General features: G+C 41.2%; 1 protein-coding gene across 1 annotated transcript in view; it reads left to right on the top strand.

The window, feature by feature from the left end:
* Positions 1-7,326, top strand: part of LOC147026685 (glutamine synthetase-like) — a 52,071-nt gene extending 44,745 nt beyond the window's left edge. The window contains exon 6 of the mRNA XM_085882387.1: positions 4,865-7,326. Coding sequence (XP_085738513.1) covers positions 4,865-5,174 — 310 coding nt within the window. The 3' untranslated portion in view covers positions 5,175-7,326. The remainder of the gene's footprint in view (positions 1-4,864) is intronic.
* The last annotated feature ends 13,242 nt before the right edge of the window (positions 7,327-20,568 follow it).

Below are 20,568 nucleotides of genomic sequence, written 5' to 3' on the forward strand. Positions count from 1 at the left end.
GACTTCGGCCTTAATTGAGCCATTTAACTTGAAGCTGGCCTCATCGCTCCAAACAATTTTGGAAGGAAATGCTGCATCTTCTTCGCATTTGCCCAGGTACCACTCACAAAATTCAGCTCTCCGGTCAGGATCGTCTTCATTTAGAGCGTGGATTAATTTTGGAATGCAACTTTTCCAATTAATTCGCTTCAAAATGCGACGGGGGCTTGATTTTGGGATTCCTGTCTCACGAGCCATTTGTCGTACAGATTTCTGTGGGGATCGGTGGAGGGTTTCCAGCAATTGATTTTCCTTTGCGGGGGTGGTTGATGACCGTGGTCTTCCTGAACGCTCCTTATGGACGTCATGCACAGTTACATCTGTTTCAAACTTATCTCGGATGCGAGCAATGGTGCGTCGCGTTGGTGGATCTTTGTGAAAATGTCTTCTAAATTGTCTTTGCACTTCCATGATGTTTTCGTGCTTCCAGTAGCACTTTATGATAAATTTTCTTTCTTCAAAACCTCGTCGTACTTCTGCCATTATTATGGTCAATTTGATCTGAAAATAAATGAAAAATTCAATGAGTTATGAGGAGCCAAAATGTGAGTACATTTTTTCGGGACACCCTGTATATATATATATATATATATATATATATATATATATATATATATATATATATATATATATATATATATATATATATATATATATATATATATATATATATATATATATATATATATATATATATATATATATATATATGAGCCCCTAAGAACCATACCGGGCCATCCCGTCTTGGTGTACTTTTGAGAAAAAGGGACTCAAAGTTCTCAGTCTCCTGTGTCACAATGAGCTAATGACAATAAAAAATTCCGAAGGATAAAATAATCAGCATCTGTCAGATGTCTGGCCGCCATGTTTACATGGAATCATGGGGAAAATGTGGGATGGCCCATTCAGGCTCTGGCAAGTCAGATGCATATTAACAGAGCCAGAGAGTTTTTTGCTTATATCCTTATCATAATATATTCTGATGGGTTGGCCCATTTTGGCCCTGAAAGGTATCAGTTTTGTGCACCTGAAGACGTTCATAACTCAATTTCACAAAAAAGGTGGGATGGCTCGGTATGGTTCTTCGGGGCTCATATATAGATATACTAGTAAAGGTGCCCATCTTCGACGGGCGTCACTGGCAACATATGGTAAAAGACAGATAGAATGAATGTATTTTCAACAATATATTATATCATTTTTATCCATTGATTTGTGAGGATGTTCCATATCACTGTTAGGATCATGTTTAGGGCTTGGACTTGGGGGTATGCTTGCAACAGAATTTTCATCAGAGGAGTGACTTGAGGAGTCTTCATATTCCTTGTTATTATTGGCATCTGCCATCACGATCGAACTCTTACTTGTGAGACGGTTGAAGAAGTACTTTTACGGAGCGGTAGACTCAAGGCTCACTGAAGCACTGAAGGCTCGAAGGCTATTTCTGTCGGTTCAAATTTCAAGGATCAAGCGGCCATTGTTGTTCAATTCAAGTTGGGTTGCCAGATTTTTATGTGCACGTGCTCAATCCCACACCCACCCGGAAAAGACCCAAGTACACTGTCAGTACTCACCTCCACACTAAAACGATGATCATGATTTTGGGTTTAATCGTAACTGACTGGGCGATACTTTGTTGGCAGTTGGTCCGGCTGGGCAGCGGGTATCGGTCAATGAAAATTTCAAAATGGCGACCATGTATAAAAAAGCAAAGAAATACTTTATACTTAGTCAGAAAGTCATGGTTTTGTGAAGAAACTACGGCACATGGAAAGTGCAAATTCGTCAGGTATGAATTCAACTGTTTTCTCCCCAAATGGAGCGTGATTCTATGAGCCGAACTCATCTTAGTGGTCCTCTAAAAAATGGGAAACATTTTTATTTCTTTTTTGTGCAATAATTCCTCCCATTTTGCAAATGGAGTTTTTGAACTGTTAAACTACCATAATCATAAAAACGAATTTTGAGGGGCCTCTTTAGGAAGACAATAATATCATTACTATATATGTCAAAAGTTGTTTCATTTCATGCAGTAACAAAAATCTGATGGTGGAACAAAAAAAGAGGCATGCCGAAATATTAATATAGATATATACATATAGATATATATATATATATATATATATATATATATATATATATATATATATATATATATAGATATAGATATATGTTTATATAATATATATATATATATATATATATATAATATGTATATATATATATATATATATATATATATATATATATATATATCTGTATATATATGTGTATATATATATATATAGATAGATAGATATATGTATATGTATCTATATATATATATATATATATATATATATATATATATATATATATATATATATATATATATATATATGTATATAGAGATATATACGTATCTATATATACATTCATATATATTTTTCATTGTCAACTTAACTGAGATATTTTTGAACCTGCAACAAAAGGGTGATTTAGCAAATAAAATAAATAAATAAATTTAATAACAAGTGAATAAAAGTTCCTCAGTAAAAATATTATGACTTTTGCCTGATTAATGCACTTTATTGTTCACTCCTATCTTGCATGGTTATCCTCGCATCAGTTGTGTGTGTGCGTGCGCGCGTGCGTGTGTGTCCAGACCGTAACTATTTTAACATTTGAGCTTTTGTCATCAAATTTTCAACAAGGCTGTATTATGAGAATTTGTGGAAGGCAAATTAATAACTTGATCAAAAAGTCAAAGGTAAGCGTCACATAGAATCGTCAATTTTCATCCAATTGACCTGAAATTTTAAGAATTTGCATATTAGGTCAGAGAATTTGTTCACCAATTAAAAGCTGGAAGGCGATTTTTATATATATTTTTTTAATATCAAAAGGTCAAGGTTGCATAAAATCATCAGTTTTCATCTGATTGACTTGAAATTTGAACAAGGTTTGCATATTTGGTGACTGAAGCCTATTGTTTTTGAGGTCAAAAGGTCAAGGTCACCTCAAGTCATCAATTTTTTTTCTTTGTTTGTTTTAGCTGTTTTTGTCATGTTCAGCATATGGAAGAAGAAGAAGAAGAAGAAGTCTGAATACAAAGCGAACGCAGATGTGCTTTGCATTATCAAATGCTTTCTAGTTTCATTTTAAATTTGTACTTTTTTTGGCCCACCCTATATATTGGTATTTATACTAATTAAACCAGGAATTGTGCACTAATGTTTGACCTTTGAGCGTGGGATCGGTCAAATTATTGGTTGGACAGATATCACCTTCAATTTGAGCCGTAAATAACTTTCTGCCAAGGTGAAGACGACAAAAATCACTTTCTGAAATTATTTCAATGTCATGCCCAATAGTCTTAAAGGCATTGGAAGACATCATTCTATTTTTATGTGAATTATCGGTATAAAAAATGCCAATGGACAAACACGTAGTTTATGGGATTTCAATCTGGATTCCTCATATTGCGAGCCAGAGGGTTATATGGGAATGCGAATCAAGCATACCCGTGTATTGTTCCCATATCACAAGCAGGTTGTTGGCCTCGGTTTTAATTTAACCTCCTCTCTTCTGGTTTAGTGCCCTCTGATCATTCCCGACAACTCCAGGATGTACATGTTTTTTCAGTAATCCCCTTCTGATTAAACTTCCAAAATCAAGACTGACCACACACCTCAACTTTGTTTTTTGTTCAACACTTCTCCTGTTTGTGGAACAGCCTCCCATAGACGCAGTGCCGGATTAAGCCTCGGCTGGCCCTAAGGCACATTTTGAAATTTTAGAGAATGGCCTGAAAATTTTAAATTAGATCTCGGGCTCATGTAAATGGACCCCAGACAAAAGATGAACTGATTCAAGAACAAAATATTTAATACAAAAAATGACAAATATTTAATGTGAAAAGAATTTTTGGCTGGCCCTAAGGCACATGCCTTGTCTGCCTAATGGTTAATCCAGCACTGCATAGGCTGTGCTATCCCAATGTTACATCCAGGGCTTCAAGAAGGACGTGTACTGCCATCTCATGTCATCCCCCATCCTTATCCATTCTTCATTACCCCTGTTAATCCTACCTAATGCAGTAGTCTTATTTGCAGTAGTGCCTTCCTTCTTCTCTCTCCTCTTTTTTTCCTATTCATTAATTCCCTTTCTTGGTATATTCAAAAGTTGCCAAGCTGTCCTGCTTGTCAGTTCATACCGTCCTTCACCTAGCTCTTCCATGAGCCTCGTTATTGTACAGGAAAAAATAAAAGGTTATTTTGGAGTTGACTTGGCATATTGAATATCAGGTATGAAAAAATGATGGCTTTCACACTTCCAACAATGATGTACAGTTCTGCTACAATATCACACAAAATGATGCAGTATTTGCCAAAAATTACCATTTAACCCTGGTGATGTTTGTGGGGATTGCCACACGTCTCTGAAGGTGAAGCGTATTCATTATCCTGATTTGAGATTGTTAATTTCAAAAAAAATTGCTCCACTCAATTTTCTGCTTATGAAGGATTTCACAAAACTATAGCTCATCTCCTGTATATTTCTGCTGGTTTGTCATTTGTATTCACCGCAAACTTAATTGTCCACACTGTCCCCAGAACGTGACACGCTGCTAGCTGCCATCTTCAAAAGAACGAAAATATATTGTGCATCTACAAAGTTATCCCACAGCTGCCATTGCCAGTCCACAAATTTTCAATCCATCCTCGTTTTAGCACTACGTGGAACAAAGACGGACCCTATATTGCTTTTGCATATAAAGAGAAAAAGCTAATGATCCAATTTATATGTTGTTCCCCAACCCCTTTCCCCCCATCCTTTCCCTCAGACACATTGATGAAGCAATTGAAAAGCTCAGCAAAAGACACAAATATCACATCAGCGTTTATGATCCAAATGGGGGAAAGGATAATATGCGCCGCCTCACCGGCTTGCATGAGACTTCGTCCATACATGACTTTCGTCAAGGAATGTCCGACCGTGGTGCATCGATCAGAATCCCACGTCATGTGGCCCATGACGGTCATGGATACTTTGAGGACCGACGTCCATCAGCCAACTGTGATCCTTACTCTGTTACCGAAGCTCTCGTACGCACAACCGTCTTGAATGAAGTGGACGATGGTGCGAAAGCATAATTTAGGGATTCGTCTTAACCAATTATGAGGGTTTTTTTGAAATTATGAATCGACAACGATAATTGCTTTGGTGGCAGGGATCAAGGGGTTGTTTATTCTTATTCTGTTACTCTTCTGAGTATGTCACTGTTCACAAAATACCTTGAGATGTAAGGTAAGGGTAAGGATAATATAGCCCCGCTTAAAACGTATGCTCTCAGATTTTCAAAAGCTTTTCTTTCATCACTTAATTTCTCCACCAAAGTCAAGCTTTTATGGTGGTTTAAAAATAATTTTTATTTTTGTTTCAATCACTTTCTCAAAACGTCTCTCATAAATGTGCAGAATAAATGTTAAGGTACTTGTCTTTTGTCACTGCTTCAATCCCTTTCTCCTCACATCTAGATTTAATAAAAGTCGCACACAAGGTACCAAATCGGGTTTACCACACCGGGAATGTTATTGCATAATGCACAAGTCAGGAGTGCTCCTTGCTCCAATTGAATTCTGTCTCCTCTTCCTATCCCTCCCCCCCGCTGCAAATTTGCACAATATGTACACCCAAGTGGCACGTTGAGGACTTGCAACAAGCTTGCTTTAGGACATAGCAGATCCTCTGAGTCTAAACAAAATCTACAGGTACTTTGATGAACACAATGATATCTTTACCTACATGGTTCATACAAAAGTTGTCATTTTGCAGTAAGTGTTTGAGCTTGGATCCCAACTTGTTCATCCAATGTCGTCTTCCCCTTCCCTTTGGTGTCATTATACCTCAAAGTAGGCCTCGTGTTGGCTTAAGATATTAGGGTCGTGAGTGAGCCCCTTTTCACTCGTTTAATTAACACCAGGTGGGTTGACTCAGCCTGTCATCCTTCCGAGGTCGGCAAAATGAGTACCAGGATACTGGTAATGGGGGATGCCCCCAAAACACAGCCATGCCCCCAGAAAATGATGCAGCCAAGCAAACAGGCTGCATATTAATAAATAAGTAAATACCTCCAAGCCAAGTGAACTTCTGTTGTGTCCTGCTACCCTGCTGTTGATGGGTTTCCTGCCTTTTCACTGTGTTCATCATGTTCTGGTCCATTCTTTTCTCACTCTTCCATGAGCCTCTTTCTGTATACAAAAGAGGGGAGCTAGGCCATCGATGTGTTTGTGATTCACTTGTGTATGCTCACAGAAAAAAGATGGAGACGAAAGCACGGTAATGGTAGATATATCCCACAATGCAAGAGACGACAGCTCGGGGAGTACCACATGCTTGAGAGAAAGCTGGCGATGATGCATAGAGGACACGTCGAGAAAGACAGGATTTGCTTGAAAACATTGAAGAATATTATGTAGCTGTCTTGGCCACATTGTAAAACAAACTGCTACGATGCGGTCAGAGGAGCTGCAGAGTATTCTGAACGTGTAGTGATGAAAAAAGTGATCAGGAATCGTCACGAGTGACCGTCGATTGGAAGCTGTCCGAGGTTCAGTGAGCATCCTCCAAAAAGAGTCCTTTGAGCAAATATGTAATAGAGAGCACTTGAAAACGTTGTTAAGATGAAATGAGAAAACATCTTAACTTGATTGTCGAAACGTAATCCGAAAAAGAAAACAAGCTGGATACTTTGTGCCCTGGGAGAACCTCATTCTTGCCTTTTGATGGCTGCTTCAGGAGATTACAACCAACTGTGTAATGGCCATTACCATTGTGAAGTAATCTGGGGAAACAGCTATTATAAAGCAAAGATATATTAAAAATTGATGCCATTTGAAGTGTAGCTTGAGAACCACTGTAAACGTATGGCACATGTGGAAGTATCTCCAGAAATACGTAAACATGTTTTCATTTTGCAGTCGAGGTGATTGACTTGCTTTGTGCGACGTGTCTGTGAATTGGACTGCGCTGTTTTAAAGCTAAGATTCTTCAATGTGATGGAGCAATAATGGGATTTCTCGGCCATGTCAACCATCCATCCTTGGCTTGTAACGGTTAGAGCAAAAGGTCCTCCATTATGCTCTTGTTTTATCTTTTTTATGGTGCATTGCAAGTATTCCTATTGGGGGTTTATCGGTATGACGACTGATTGATGCATTGTTTTATTGATATTTTTGAAATATTTCTGGTCTTATGTGCAATGCAGACAGACATTTTATGGAATAAAATTGTGGTTACAATTTATATGCTCTTGATGTTGAATTTTAAATATTCTCCTGACTACACTTTCCAACAATGCGTTGCAGAAAAACAGGGCCGCAGTATATTGTGTAAGCATCATCAATTGGACATTTGTAACCATTTTAAATATCCGAACTCTATAAATTTATGGATTGCCAAGCTTTAATTGCAGAAAATGGCTGGTTCAATAAAGCAACCTTAGTTATAATAAATATTGTCTAGAATGGAGCAAATGTGTGTATATATATATATATATATATATATATATATATATATATATATATATATATATATATATATATATATATATATATATATTCCTCTTTCAGCTAGCTCCCGTTAGGGGTCGCCACAGCGGATCAACCGTCTCCATTTCGCTCTATCCTCCAGATCTTCCATTGACACTCCAACCACCCGCATGTCTGCCCTCACCGCATCCATGAACCTCTTATTTGGCCTTCCCCTTCTCCTCCTGCCTGGTGCCTCCATCTTCAACATCCTTCTCCCGATATACTCCGCTTCCCTCCTGTGCACATGTCCAAACCATCTCAATCTCGCCTCTCTCACTTTGTCTCCAAACCGTCCTACCTGCGCTGTCCCTCTAATATACTCATTCCTTATCCTGTCCATCCTCGTCACTCCCAACGAGAATCGTAGCATCTTTAACTCTGCCACCTCCTGCTCCGCTTCCTGTCTATTTGTTAGTGCCACCGCCTCTAAACCATACAACATAGCTGGTCTCACTACCGTCTTATATACTTTCCCCTTCACTCTTGCAGCTACCCTTCTGTCACAAATCACTCCTGCAACTCTTCTCCAACCACTCCATCCTACCTGCACTCTCTTTTTCACTTCTCTCCCACACTCTCCGTTATTTTGGACAGTTGATCCCAAGTATTTAAACCAATCCACCTTCCCCACCTCAACTCCTTGCAACCGCACCATACCACCACCCTCCCTCTCATTTACGCACATGTACTCCGTCTTAATCCGACTGACTATCATTCTCTCCAGTGCGTACCTCCACCTCTCGAGGTTCGCCTCAGCCTGCTCCCTTCTCTCCCGACAGATCATGATGTCATCCGCGAACATCATAGTCCATGGAGACTCGAGTCTGATCTCGTGCGTCAACCTGTCCATCACCATTGCAAACAGCAAAGGGCTCATAGTCGATCCTTGGTGTAATCCCACTTTTACCTTAAACTGATCCGTCATTCCTACCGCACACCTCACCGCAGTTCCTCTACACCAAACCCTTCCAGTAGGGAGAGATCCATGGATGCTTTCATGCCAGACCGTTTTGGTCCCACCTTGCTGGTACTGTCACACCCGCTAAGTGCATGAATGGCTGGGAGACACGACACCAAATTGTTGTCCAGTTGATCAACTCACAGGTGGACTGGTACAGTTTTCTTGTTTTTTCCGGTTACCAAGCTTTACAAACAGCTTTTGTAGTTGCCAGGTTTTCTTGAAGTGGAAGATGAGGTTGACAAAGACATCTGTGTCAGGTGAGTCAACCAAGACTGATTGAACCCCGTGTTTCACAACACCATCATTAATATGGAACATGATTCTGTCATCGGCTTCTTCTTGATTGCTTGAGAGCTCTGCGATCTGTGTTTCAGTGCCAGCTAACAGTTTCCAACATTCACCCCCATATACTCTTCCAAAGATAATTTCCTTTTCTGACACAACATTCTGCAGCATCCACTTGAAGACGTACTCCTGCAACCTTACTTTGTTCAACATTGAGCTCCAGAACATATCAAGATCGACAAGGAGTTTCTGATTGTCAGACCTAATGGTGATAGTGATTTCTTCAGAAGAACTTCTCTGTGCACGTTCCATTTGCTTGATTGATGATTTTTGATAAACATCAAAAATAAAATAAACCAATGTCACCCGCAGGGTGACCCGTATCTTACCAAAAGGTGACCACGTGTGACTTCTTTAAGGTCACACTGAGGTGAACAGAGCTGCTATCCACCAGGAGCGACTCCTTGAGGAATATCTGCCTACGAGAGATTCCGATGAGAATCGTTCTACAGAGTAACCATGAAAAATATGCTTTTGCCTCATAACGTCACCAAATGATGTCATAATGTCTCAAGCTTGACATATCTAGAAAGCACTCATCAAGGTGTTCAATTTGAGGTACTACACGATATGGTTCCTAAAACTTGAAAATTTGACCGTGAGGTCAAATATGTTTGACCTCAGGCGCTAACCATGAAGGTCAAGGCCAATCGCCACCAAAAATTAATCAGCTGAGTGCCAGACCATGAACTATATTCCCATGAAGTTTGAAGATGATCCGATCAAAATTACTCTAAAAATAAGGGTTTCGTCGACTCCCCTGATTTGCGACAGTGACCTTGACCTTTGACCTTGACCTTCAAAATTTTGTGCACTGAACGTGACCTCTATAGGCCTCTGATATGCGAAGTTACAAAATTTCCAATGATAACTGTGCTCTGTAGAATTTTTTATACGTGATTACAGACAAAAAAAAAAACAAAAAAAAAACATACAAGCTGACTAACATATCTTGCAAAAACTTCGTTTTGGCAAGATAATAATGTCTATTCTTGTGGACTCAGAATCTTTAGCAAGAATGCTGTTGGAAAGACTCTCAGCCAATTGCCCAAAATGTGTCAAGGCCCATCTTTTTCATTGGTAGTTTTTGTACAAGTGCCATGAAGTCCACTATTGTTATCTGAGCATCACATTTGACATTCCTTTTCTCCTCTGGAAATTGATTGACTAGTTCTCTTGATAAGGAGGCTTTATCAGGCTTCTTCAATCTGATGCCATCTTTACATTCAGTGGTGAGGAACTGGGATGTGCTGGTCAATTCATACTTCAGGAGCTCTAGCATGCTGTACCCTCTTTCTCTGGCATAATCAATGTAACCTAATCGTTTCTGCAGCATCTTTTTTGCCATCGATTTCTTCGCTGTGGACGGTGTAGTAGCATGCTTCACGAAAACAGTCTTGCGGTTAGTAGGTATTGTGTCATGTCGGTGTTTCCCCTTATTCCGAAATCTGGTCTCAACAAACTCTTGATAACTCTTCTCACCAGTTTCCAGGCATTCAAGTAATCCGTAAACAACCTCCTGGGGTATATCAGCTCCAGTAGAGATGTTGTGAAGTCTGATCCCAGTGCTGAATGGATTGTTGATGGATTTTATGTAATCCAAAAGTGTCCTTGCACGTTAATGGCCAATCTTCATAGAACTTGGATTGAACTCATGGTGTAGGTTCAGTTCACTGTATGAGTATCGTTGGGAGCAGCACCACAACTCCAAGAAAGAGCTCGACTTCAACCAGCTTGTGTGCTGTTCTTCAACGCTACGAGAACACATAAAGCGAGCATACCTGCAGTGTAAGATGTGGTTACAAGCTCCAAATCCTACAGTCACCAAACCAGATCCATGCCAGTATGGTTATAAAGCAACAGATGTTGGAATTACACCTGTGATACTGCCAGTACTATGCGGGCCCGATGACGTGTCCCTCCATGCAAATGTCCAACAACATGTATCAGTACCAATACGTGCACTTGCAGAGGAATGAACATAAAATGTGTGTTGTTTTGTGGCTGTAGTAAAGGCAAAAAGAGTAGAAATCCACATAATTAAACTCTAAAATATGGACAATGTGCAAAATTACAACAGGTAATATAATAAAGGGTCAGAACTGTAGTGCATACCATGTTGAAATCAGTTGTTGGCAAATATCTTAAAAACCATTGACTTTTGGACATGGAAATGTATTACTGACCCCCCATAATGTGGCCATTCCGAACATTTTGAGTGGTCACACAACCTTCTAGGTCCAACGGTTCTGGAGATACAGTAATGGCGGATGGTAGTACTTCGCTTAAAAAGAGGCGTAGCCATTTCACCTATTTCGCCGTCAGTGGCAAATGTGTTACCAACCAAAAATTGTTCAATGACCTTCAATTAGATGATTTTTGAAGAGTTTAGCTATGGACATCCAAGTGCATACAAAACCACCATGAGCTACTAGAGTACTATGGCCTACGTTATTTAGAGAGGGCAATTTCATTCCAATTGGACAAACCTTCATCGAGTTACAATGAAAAATGTTAAAACGTGTATAATTGGGTCATGACTTTAAAATTAGGTCAAGGTCAAACAAATTGTGTTAACCCTGCATCCGATTTATTCCCATTATTGATGCAAAATTTCATTCCGAAAATCCTCAGACATTGGCAGAAAAGATGGAGAAAATCCTTAATGGTGGTTTCGTCCTCCAAGGGGTGTTAGACATTGACCTTTAACCCGTAGGGGTATGAAGTGAACTAAGTTTAAATGCAGCTTCCTCGACACTATCTATGGAAGGCAATTTTGCTTTGATCGGCCAAACTTCAGTCGAGTTATGGCTGAAAATGCGAAAATGACCTTCAGATTAGGTCAGGGTCAAAAAATTAGGTCAACCTGCATACTTTACATTTGCATTATTGATGAAAAAATTCCTTCCAAAAGTCGCAGCCAGCTCTGAGATTCAGCTTGGAAATTGATACAGTTTGGCAATGAGCAGTGTTGAGAATGCAGGAAAAAAAGACAAAAAAAATCTTGTTTTTTTTTCTCTAAATGGTGGTTTAGTACTCCGAGGGATCAAATAAACTCTGTGGTTCCATGAAAAATTGGGGGTGCCAATTGCAGAAACAAACTCTACAAAAGCTATATGCTGTCGGAGGAGGCTTCATCATTTTACCTGATTTGACCAAAATGTGTTAAATTCCTTATTCAGGAAAGTTTTTGTCCTATTTGAGTTTTGTCTCCTTCATGATTACACTTCCACATTTGATGCATTTAACTAAATGTGTTTCAAGTTATGTTTCTGTTTATACGCTCACAAAATGAACTTCACACATCATTTGTCCAAACTTTTTATTAAAAATTGTTGGTTTTGAGAGAAACGATGATTAGTTTTGTGATTTCTTACTATTTGTATATTTTATAAAATGAATTATAAACTAGCTATTGATATATAACTAAGAGTTGTGTGTTATTAAATTTGATATGAAAGTATACATGTTACTCGTTCAAAATCACAGATCATGTTTTTTTGTTTTTTTACCATATTTGCTCATAAATGTGATATAATTCCATATTTGGACATATTTGCATCCGACATCCACCTGGATCTTGAAGAGTACACGAATACGAGTTGTTTAAGACAAAATACGGAGTTTTTACAAAAAGTGCCGACACCTCTGAATTTAAGTAGATGTTTGGACAATGGCAGCATCCAACTCTCTCCATCTCCTTCTCTCCAGCATCCAACTCTCAAAGCCCAGGTCATGCGTTTAAACACATGCATAACTGCATGTGATCATGCACTTTGGTCAGTCGTCCAGAGACAGAGAGCCAATCTCGTCAGCTACTTGATAATCGCTGAGAGGATCTGAACTTCTGTTGAGCGGAAGCCAATGGTGAATAGCAAACCTGCGTAACGTTCAGACTACACGCAAAGACATGCAAGGAAATTCGATGCAGGAGAAGGCCATTCGGCCCATCATGCCGACACTACATCAACACCAGACAAATTTATCAACACCACATCAAAACAAGAAAAATGCAAGTTTTTGTTTTTTTAGTAGTTTAAAAAATTTTTTGTAGCTTTTTTAAAAAAAAAAAAGTTTTTTTTGTCGTTTTTTTTTTCTTTTCAGGGGAGGAGGCATGGGCTTGGTTAAAAAATACACACCATGAACCACACAACACCCCTTGATGAGACCCCCACTAACAGCACTCCCCACACATGCACACAATCACCCATCAATGCTCAAGCTACCTAAAAGTCCTGCCAACATCCCCATACCCCTCTATCTCCATCACTTCCAGGTGTCTATCTAATTCCAGTTTAAACTTATCTACTGTTTCTACTGCCACTACATTTCCAGGGAGGCCATTCCATGCATTAACTATTCTGAGTAAAAGTGCCCTGCCTTACTCAGGTCTTAACTCTCCTCTTCTTTACTCTCAGGCTATGGCCCCTGGTCCTATCACTGTCCACTCCACTGAATAATTCATCTGCACTAATGATGTCTATACCTTTCATTATCTTAAACATTTCTCTCACATCACCTCTTAACCACCTTCTTTCGAGTGTATAAAGCCCTGTCTCTTTAACCAACTCCTCATAGCTGAGTCCAGCTCAGCCTGGAATCAATCTAGCACCCTACGCCAAACCCTCTCCATGGCATCTATGTCCTTCCTGAATTGTGGTGACCAGAACTAGACACAATATTCGAGATGTGGCCCTCACTAAATTCCTGTGCAATGTTAACACCACCTCTTTTGATTTATAAATGATCCCCTTCCGAATACAACCGAAAACCCCTATTTGCTTTACCTATAGCTGCCTGGCATTGTGCTGCCTGCTTACCTCCCATATCTATGACCACCTCCAGAGTCTTCTCCTGTGTGACACGCTCTTGCCATCATGACTGTTATTCAAAGTTCACAAACAAAGCTAATATAGATTGTGCTCGGAAACGTAAATTATTTTTTTAATAAGAAACACTAAGTGTATTTTCTTTGTTCACCTTTTTGGCATGTCTTCACGAGTGAAAATCGTTCGTAAAACCCCATTGCTCCACGTCTACGTACCTCATTCCCGTAGCAATGTTTCGTGATCCATTCCGACTGGATCCATATGAGAGAGTTCTTTGCAAAGTTCTCGATTACAACTATGAAGCTGATGGTATATTGAAGGGGGCAGGGGGATCCACAGCTAGATTGTGACAAGAATAGCATGGACCATGTGACTACATCGGTTAGATTCCTTGGATCAGGGAAATTGTTAGTGCAAGTCTTGTAAAATGTTTATTGAGGAGACATTGTTAACTTTAAGACAGTATGGAGTAAGTTTGTTGTGTAAAATCTCCTGTCAGATGAGGGCAGGAGATGACTTGGGCACAAACATCAAACGCACACTGGAAAGCACTTCCACTTCAAAAATAACAATTCAATATCATTAACCATTTGGTCAGAGTTCCACAAGCTATGGTGGCGACGTCGGCTGCAGAGCGCTTGAAAGGAGCGTAAGCCTTTTTATTGGGGTTGTCCCGCAGGGCGAGACAGAAGCCACAGCCAATGATGGGGTCTCACTGCCCACATGAGGGCTGTGACCATGAGGAAACGCATCAGTTGGAGTCAGACTTTTGGAGAAGCAGCATCTCTCCCCTCTTTTCTCTCTTTGTTTGGCTACCTCTCCTCGTCGCCATACACCAGCCCTGTGCCGCACCAGCCTGCACAGGCCATGCATACAAGACCCAAAACCAGTTTGTGCCTTGGTGAAGCCCTTGCTCATTCCCCATTGGCGTGAGAGTCCCAGTATTTAATTTTGGTGCCATTGTAGGTTATTTCTCTCCTTGTACATAAGTTTGTGTGCCCCCCTCATCCCTACTTGTGTCTGTTGACCACTTGGTTCATCCATTTTATTGACAGCTTCTTTCTGACCCTTCTCCCCATATTTCTTTTTGCGGAAACCTTTTTATTAAAAGAGACTTTTTTTCCCATCTTTTACCTCCTGCGCCTTGCACCACCTCGTTCAGCTGCTACTTGGGAGAACCTTGGGGAATTCTCGGATTAAGTGAACACAGTAAACTTTCGCACTGCTTCAGTCCTTCGCAGGGGGGGGGGTCTTATATCCCCTGTTCAGAGGGGTTAACCGATGGCTGTGACGTGGCAATGTGTTACCAGGGCAGAGTAACATCCTCCAGTCGCTGGACTGTGAGGAGTGGGAGGGAGGATGGTGGATACAGGTCATCGTACTGTCTTGAAGATGAGACAATTTGGTAAATGCTGTTTGATACAAATAAATGTAAATTTACAAAATCACCAGATTCAACATTAAAAAGTAAGACAATAATATATTTTTGGAAGCTTTACTACTACAGTCTGTGTCGTACGGGTTTTCTGCATGTGTCGTTGGATGTTGAGGAGCCAGAGGAGATGTGGTGGTGGAGGTAACTCTGCCTTTTGTTCATTTTTAATAGTTTCTAATTGGCTGCCTTTATTTACTGACAGTCAAGAAGCATTTGACTGACAGTCAAATTTTGAATTAACAAATATTTTGCCTGTTTTTTTTCTCACCAACCAGAAGATGGCGATATTGATTTCATTGGATCATTGAAGAGGCATTCGGTAAACAAAGGTAGAGGGTAGAGATTTGAGTAAGAGAAAAGGAATGTGGAGAAGAAATGGTGATGGAAGAGAGGATTGTAGTACAAATGGAAAGATTAGGAGCAAGAGAAGAAGGGATTTTCTTTTTATGTGGTGCTGGCATGATCTGTTCTCAACATAGTGCTGGCGTGATAGCCGAGCTAAAGGTATGTACACTCACCTTTGACCCATCTCGCTTGGGTTTAAAACCCGACCCAGCCATCAAATGTCACCCTGGTGTTTCACATGCAGGGTAATGCAACAATGCGTGTGCCATCCCTTGGATAGACATTCAGACGAAACATCAGTCTGCCGGCACAAGTTGATGGAGGACGTTCAAGATCCCGTTGTGACTTTCGCAGATATTTGGCAACTTATCGCCATCTCACCTTGAACCAATTCCAAATTCCTGCCTAAACTGCAGGTAGCAAGTGATCTGGTATTCTTCGGCACTCCTTGACACCAATTTCAAAGACAGATTGTTGTTGCTGTCTGAGCAGCTGCTTCTGCATGATAAACATACTCACCAGGCCCTTGCTTCATCTGAACAGACATCTTTGCTGACAAAGGGCAACCATTACTTTTGGAAAACGGAATCTCTTTTCACAGCTGACTGAAGAAAGTTTCTTATCACTTGATCGTTTTACTTCATGCTTTAGTGATAAGACTATTGCTGGACAAATGAGCAACAAAATTAAAGAAACAACATTTCCTCCTTTTCTTGTGACCAGTGTGCATAACAGTTGGAAGCTTTTTGTTATTTTTGTCCTGATTAATGGTGTCAGTCTCCTCTTTGGCTTTGTTGCGATGTGGATAGAATTGTGGTTATAAGCATGATGCAGTAGAATTTATTTTTGTATACAAGGTCAAGGCTCGTAGAAGAGCGACAACACCGAACGGATGAGGATGCAACAGAACAAAAGCAACGGTAGAGAGAAGAGGGAAACACCAACACCAGAGTTGAAGGACAAAACAGAGGGAGACTTGGACAAATAAGGGATGTAAGGAGGAATGAGGGTTAGGGGGAGGAGGCATGGGGTGGACAAGATGGATGGAGAAGCAAATTCTCAGGAGAGAAAAACAGGAAATTTGTAAGGAGGTGGGTTTGGGGTGGGGTTGATGGGGGTAGAAAAGATCATGGTTTTGGATTGGGGGTGAACTCAGATGGTGGTGAACAGCTGTCTTGAACCCAAGAGGGAGGAATGACATTGAAGAGAATGTGGAAGTTGGTTCCACAGGTGGGCGGAAAAAGAGGAACAAAGGAGTGGAGGTGAGCAACGATCCTGGATTTAGGTAGTTTCACCAGGAAGGGGTTGATAGTGGACCGCAGGCACCCTGCAGCAACCTGGGGTGGGGGACAAAGCACAGAAAGAGCAGAGGGTTCAAAACCAGAAAGGCGGTAGAAGACAGGAGAGACCACCGACCTGTCTGCGATGGGAAAGTGATAGGCCCATCGACTCAGCTTCATCATTTTTACCTTTTGCAGAAATGGCAATTCTGTGAAATTACCTTTTGTGTGCTTAATTGAAATGATTCATGACTTCTTTCTTTTACCTCCTTTAATTTCCTTGTGTTTGGTAAAGATTGGAATTTTGATGCATCTTCGAATGAATTGAGTTTGGAATTTAGTGTTTTTGCATTTTCACTCCCCACATGTTTCAGTTTGAGAATGTTTCTTTACTTCAGAGTTGAGGCTTCGTTATTAGATGATTTTGCTGATCAAAGCAAGCAGATTATTTGTGGAATTGTGGAGGCCGAGACTGTTCAAAAAGAAAAGTAGATCATTTCCATCTTTTCCATTGTCCAGAATGAACTTGGAAAGTCAGATGGTCTTATTGGTGGTGAGGAATAAATTGTTAGCTTCGTAACAAGGTGTGGCAAATGGACATTTTTCAACAATTGGCTCACAAATATGTGAGGAAACCAGAAGACCCACTCATTGGTTAAAAGCGAAAAACAACTCATGCGGTAAAGATAAAAGCCATACAAGAAGACCATCATGAAGTGCTAACCTAAAACGATATTGTGATGGACGTCGGCACAGATAACTCCGAAAGACAGACGCGTCTATAAAAAGACCACGGATGCTGTCTGTAACACTCACCTCTGGCCAGATCCTCGTGCCGAGTGTCGATTTACCGTACCTGTGAGATGACGGAAGCCAATGGGGAACCGTGCCAACGGGCATGCAACCCGTTGTCATTTGGCCGAGCGAAGCAAAGTTGTGCACCACACCCTATCGCCTTTCAGATACCAATCAATCGCTTGGGCTCATTTTCCCCAGGATTGCTATGTTGTGACCAAATCCAAACAGGATAAGTCAAGACACAGTTCTTTATACCCATAGATTTAATCAAAGCAAGCAAGGCGGAAAATGGCAGGAGAATAGCAACTTTGATCTGAGCACGAAATGGTGGAAACACAAGCAATGGCAATACAGGCAATATTTATACATATGTTACAGACACGTATACATATCCCCAAATTACCCCTCCGTGAAAAACCTGTCGTGTGAACCTGAATCGAGCACTTAGCATCGTAACTTATTTGGCGCCAAATATACACCCGAAGAAATGAGAGGTGGGGGAGGGGTGAGTAGAACTGGTGAGAAAGCCAAAGATGGTGAGTGTCTTTTGCGTGCCGAGCTGTTTGCAATTTTTTTGCCATTGCCTGGTTTTGGCTTAATGGTTAGGGAGTCAGGCTTTGGATTCTGGGGTCCTGAGTTCAAATCCCGCTCATCTGTTGAATTAACACCAGGTGGGGTTAACTCGGCATGTCATTCTTCTGAGGTCGGCAAAATGAGTACCAGCATGCTGGTATACTGTGTCGGAGTGGCGACCTTTCCAGGATTGTGCGCAATAACCAAGGAGACTGCTTATGCAGCACCAACACTCTGCACAGAGTATGGTCCCAATCTCCTTTTGTGTGGCCTGACACACCTTGCAACAGCACGACTGGATTGCTGCCACCTAATGGTCTGGCCTGGAGGTCCGTATATCAATCCCTCATGCTCCCTCCTTGATTCCTCCCTCAGCTCCGTTCATCTATCTATAATTCCAGAAATGTGTGTGTGTGTGTGTGTGTGTGTGTGCGTGTGACCGCTGTTTCTCGACAACCTCTTGTCCGATCTAATTGAAACTTGCCAGGTATATTGCTGGGGACCTGAGGATGTGCCTTTTCAAGGTTTGATATTAATCGGACAAGTGCTTCCCAAGTTATGGCCATTTATTTACCAAACCAATGGGAAGACACGTTGTTGCGTGGGCGTGGCCGATTGGGAAGGGAAGCACTGCCACGTTCCCCATTACGGGTTACAACGTACAGGCTTCCGGAGAGTGATGACTTCGTGTATTCTAATAATTTCTCGATTTCTTATGAGCATTTATAGATAAACACAATGGCCCAAGTTATGATCGTTTTCATATTAGACGGTGTATAAATTTCGGGAACATCAGAGTGCTGGTATGCTCTGTGGTGTCGTGGGCCTGCGGGGGCAGGGCATGATGTGGGAGCAGGTGGCAGGGAGCGTGGTGGAGGAGTGGTTTTGGGAATGGTCACGTGCTTGCGCGGGATATAGGAGTGCGAGCCGCCTGAGGCGTGGTGGTAGTTGCTGTAGCCGTTGTGGCCTGCGGAGCCTGTAAGTCGTGTGGCTTGTAGAGTGCATCGAGTACGTAATAAAGTGGAGTTACGGGCAACGTACGCTCATGCTCTCGCTCGTGGCAATTAAGCAGGGTTGTGCCGTTACCCCGCTCGTGTCTGCCTTGGAGCACCTCTACCACGACACTACATGCTCCGAACCAGGAAGTAAATTTTTTCTCTCTCTTCTCTTCTCTTTTTGTTTTTCCTTGCCACGACGTTGCGAAAAGGTAAAATACGTTGGCGCTAATTGAATAATTGGGTATTAAAAATAAATTGCGAATAATCGTAACTGCGAATAATATCGAACTTCCGGGTCACGCACGTACGGGCACGTGAGAGCGAAGAAACGGCCTGTGTGGTTTATTTATTTATTATTATTATTTTTTAATTTTTTTTTATGGGCACGTACTGGTGCTCCTAATCTCCTTAGGCGCTCGATGGTAACTGGCTGGTGCGATGGATTGCGCATCTTTGGTGGGAAATGGCTGCCGGTGAAGCGAGATGAGGTGGACAGCCATGATGTGGCCAGGCGGTGAGATGAGCAACCAGGCTGACGCGAAGGTGTGCAGGGCTTGGTGTGGAGATGTGTGTGTGGTGAGGCGAAGAGAAAGAAAGACACAAAAAGAAATGAAGAGTATGTAAAGAGACTTTAAAGTAAACAATAATAAGACGTAACTAGTTTAATCCAATGTGTTGTTATTTCATTCTTTACCGGGGGTTCACAACCATCACAATATATTAGTGAAACCATTTCATTGATCAATACTGACTGATTTAACCGTCCATTCAGATTATCAGCGGGGCTCCATACATCCACAAAGTTTTGATACTTTAAGCCCAGAACCTCTCTAAACAGGAGGCCCACAATCTCAGTTGTGACCGTCGTACCATCATATTCCTGAGACGATTGTCTTCCCGGCATTGAGACAGGACAGGATTTTGGTATTTGGCCAAAGTATCGAGGATGACTTGTGTACTCCGCACAATGATCTTTAATGTCCCTTATAAGCCAATACTAGCAGACAGGTTCTGATGGATAGTGAGTGCATTGATGCAGAAATCCCTTTTATGACAAATGCCAGGTGAGAGTCATAGCTGTGTCGAGATTTAAACCCAGGCTGGATAGCTCAAAGGAGAGTACCCATACATATCTCGAATGTAACGGAAGACCAAGAAGGAACCCGAAGAAGTAAAGAGCAAACATGGAGTCATAGGAACCTTGATAGGATTTGGGTTTCAGCCGCTACTCCACTACCCTCAAACCCATCCAGGCGCAGCCAAGTGACTGGGGGTAGTTGGGGTTTGCCTGCCGGATCGTCTCACCTTGCCTGCTGGCGCTCACTGCCTTGTCCGCCCTCGTGCTGGTTGGCGTCCATCCTTCACCCTCCGTCCCTGGTGCTTGGAGTGGC

Source organism: Eptatretus burgeri, chromosome 5 (genome assembly GCF_056783735.1).
Source record: "Eptatretus burgeri isolate ZD-2024b chromosome 5, Ebu_testis_v1, whole genome shotgun sequence".
NCBI classification, from domain to species: domain Eukaryota; kingdom Metazoa; phylum Chordata; class Myxini; order Myxiniformes; family Myxinidae; genus Eptatretus; species Eptatretus burgeri.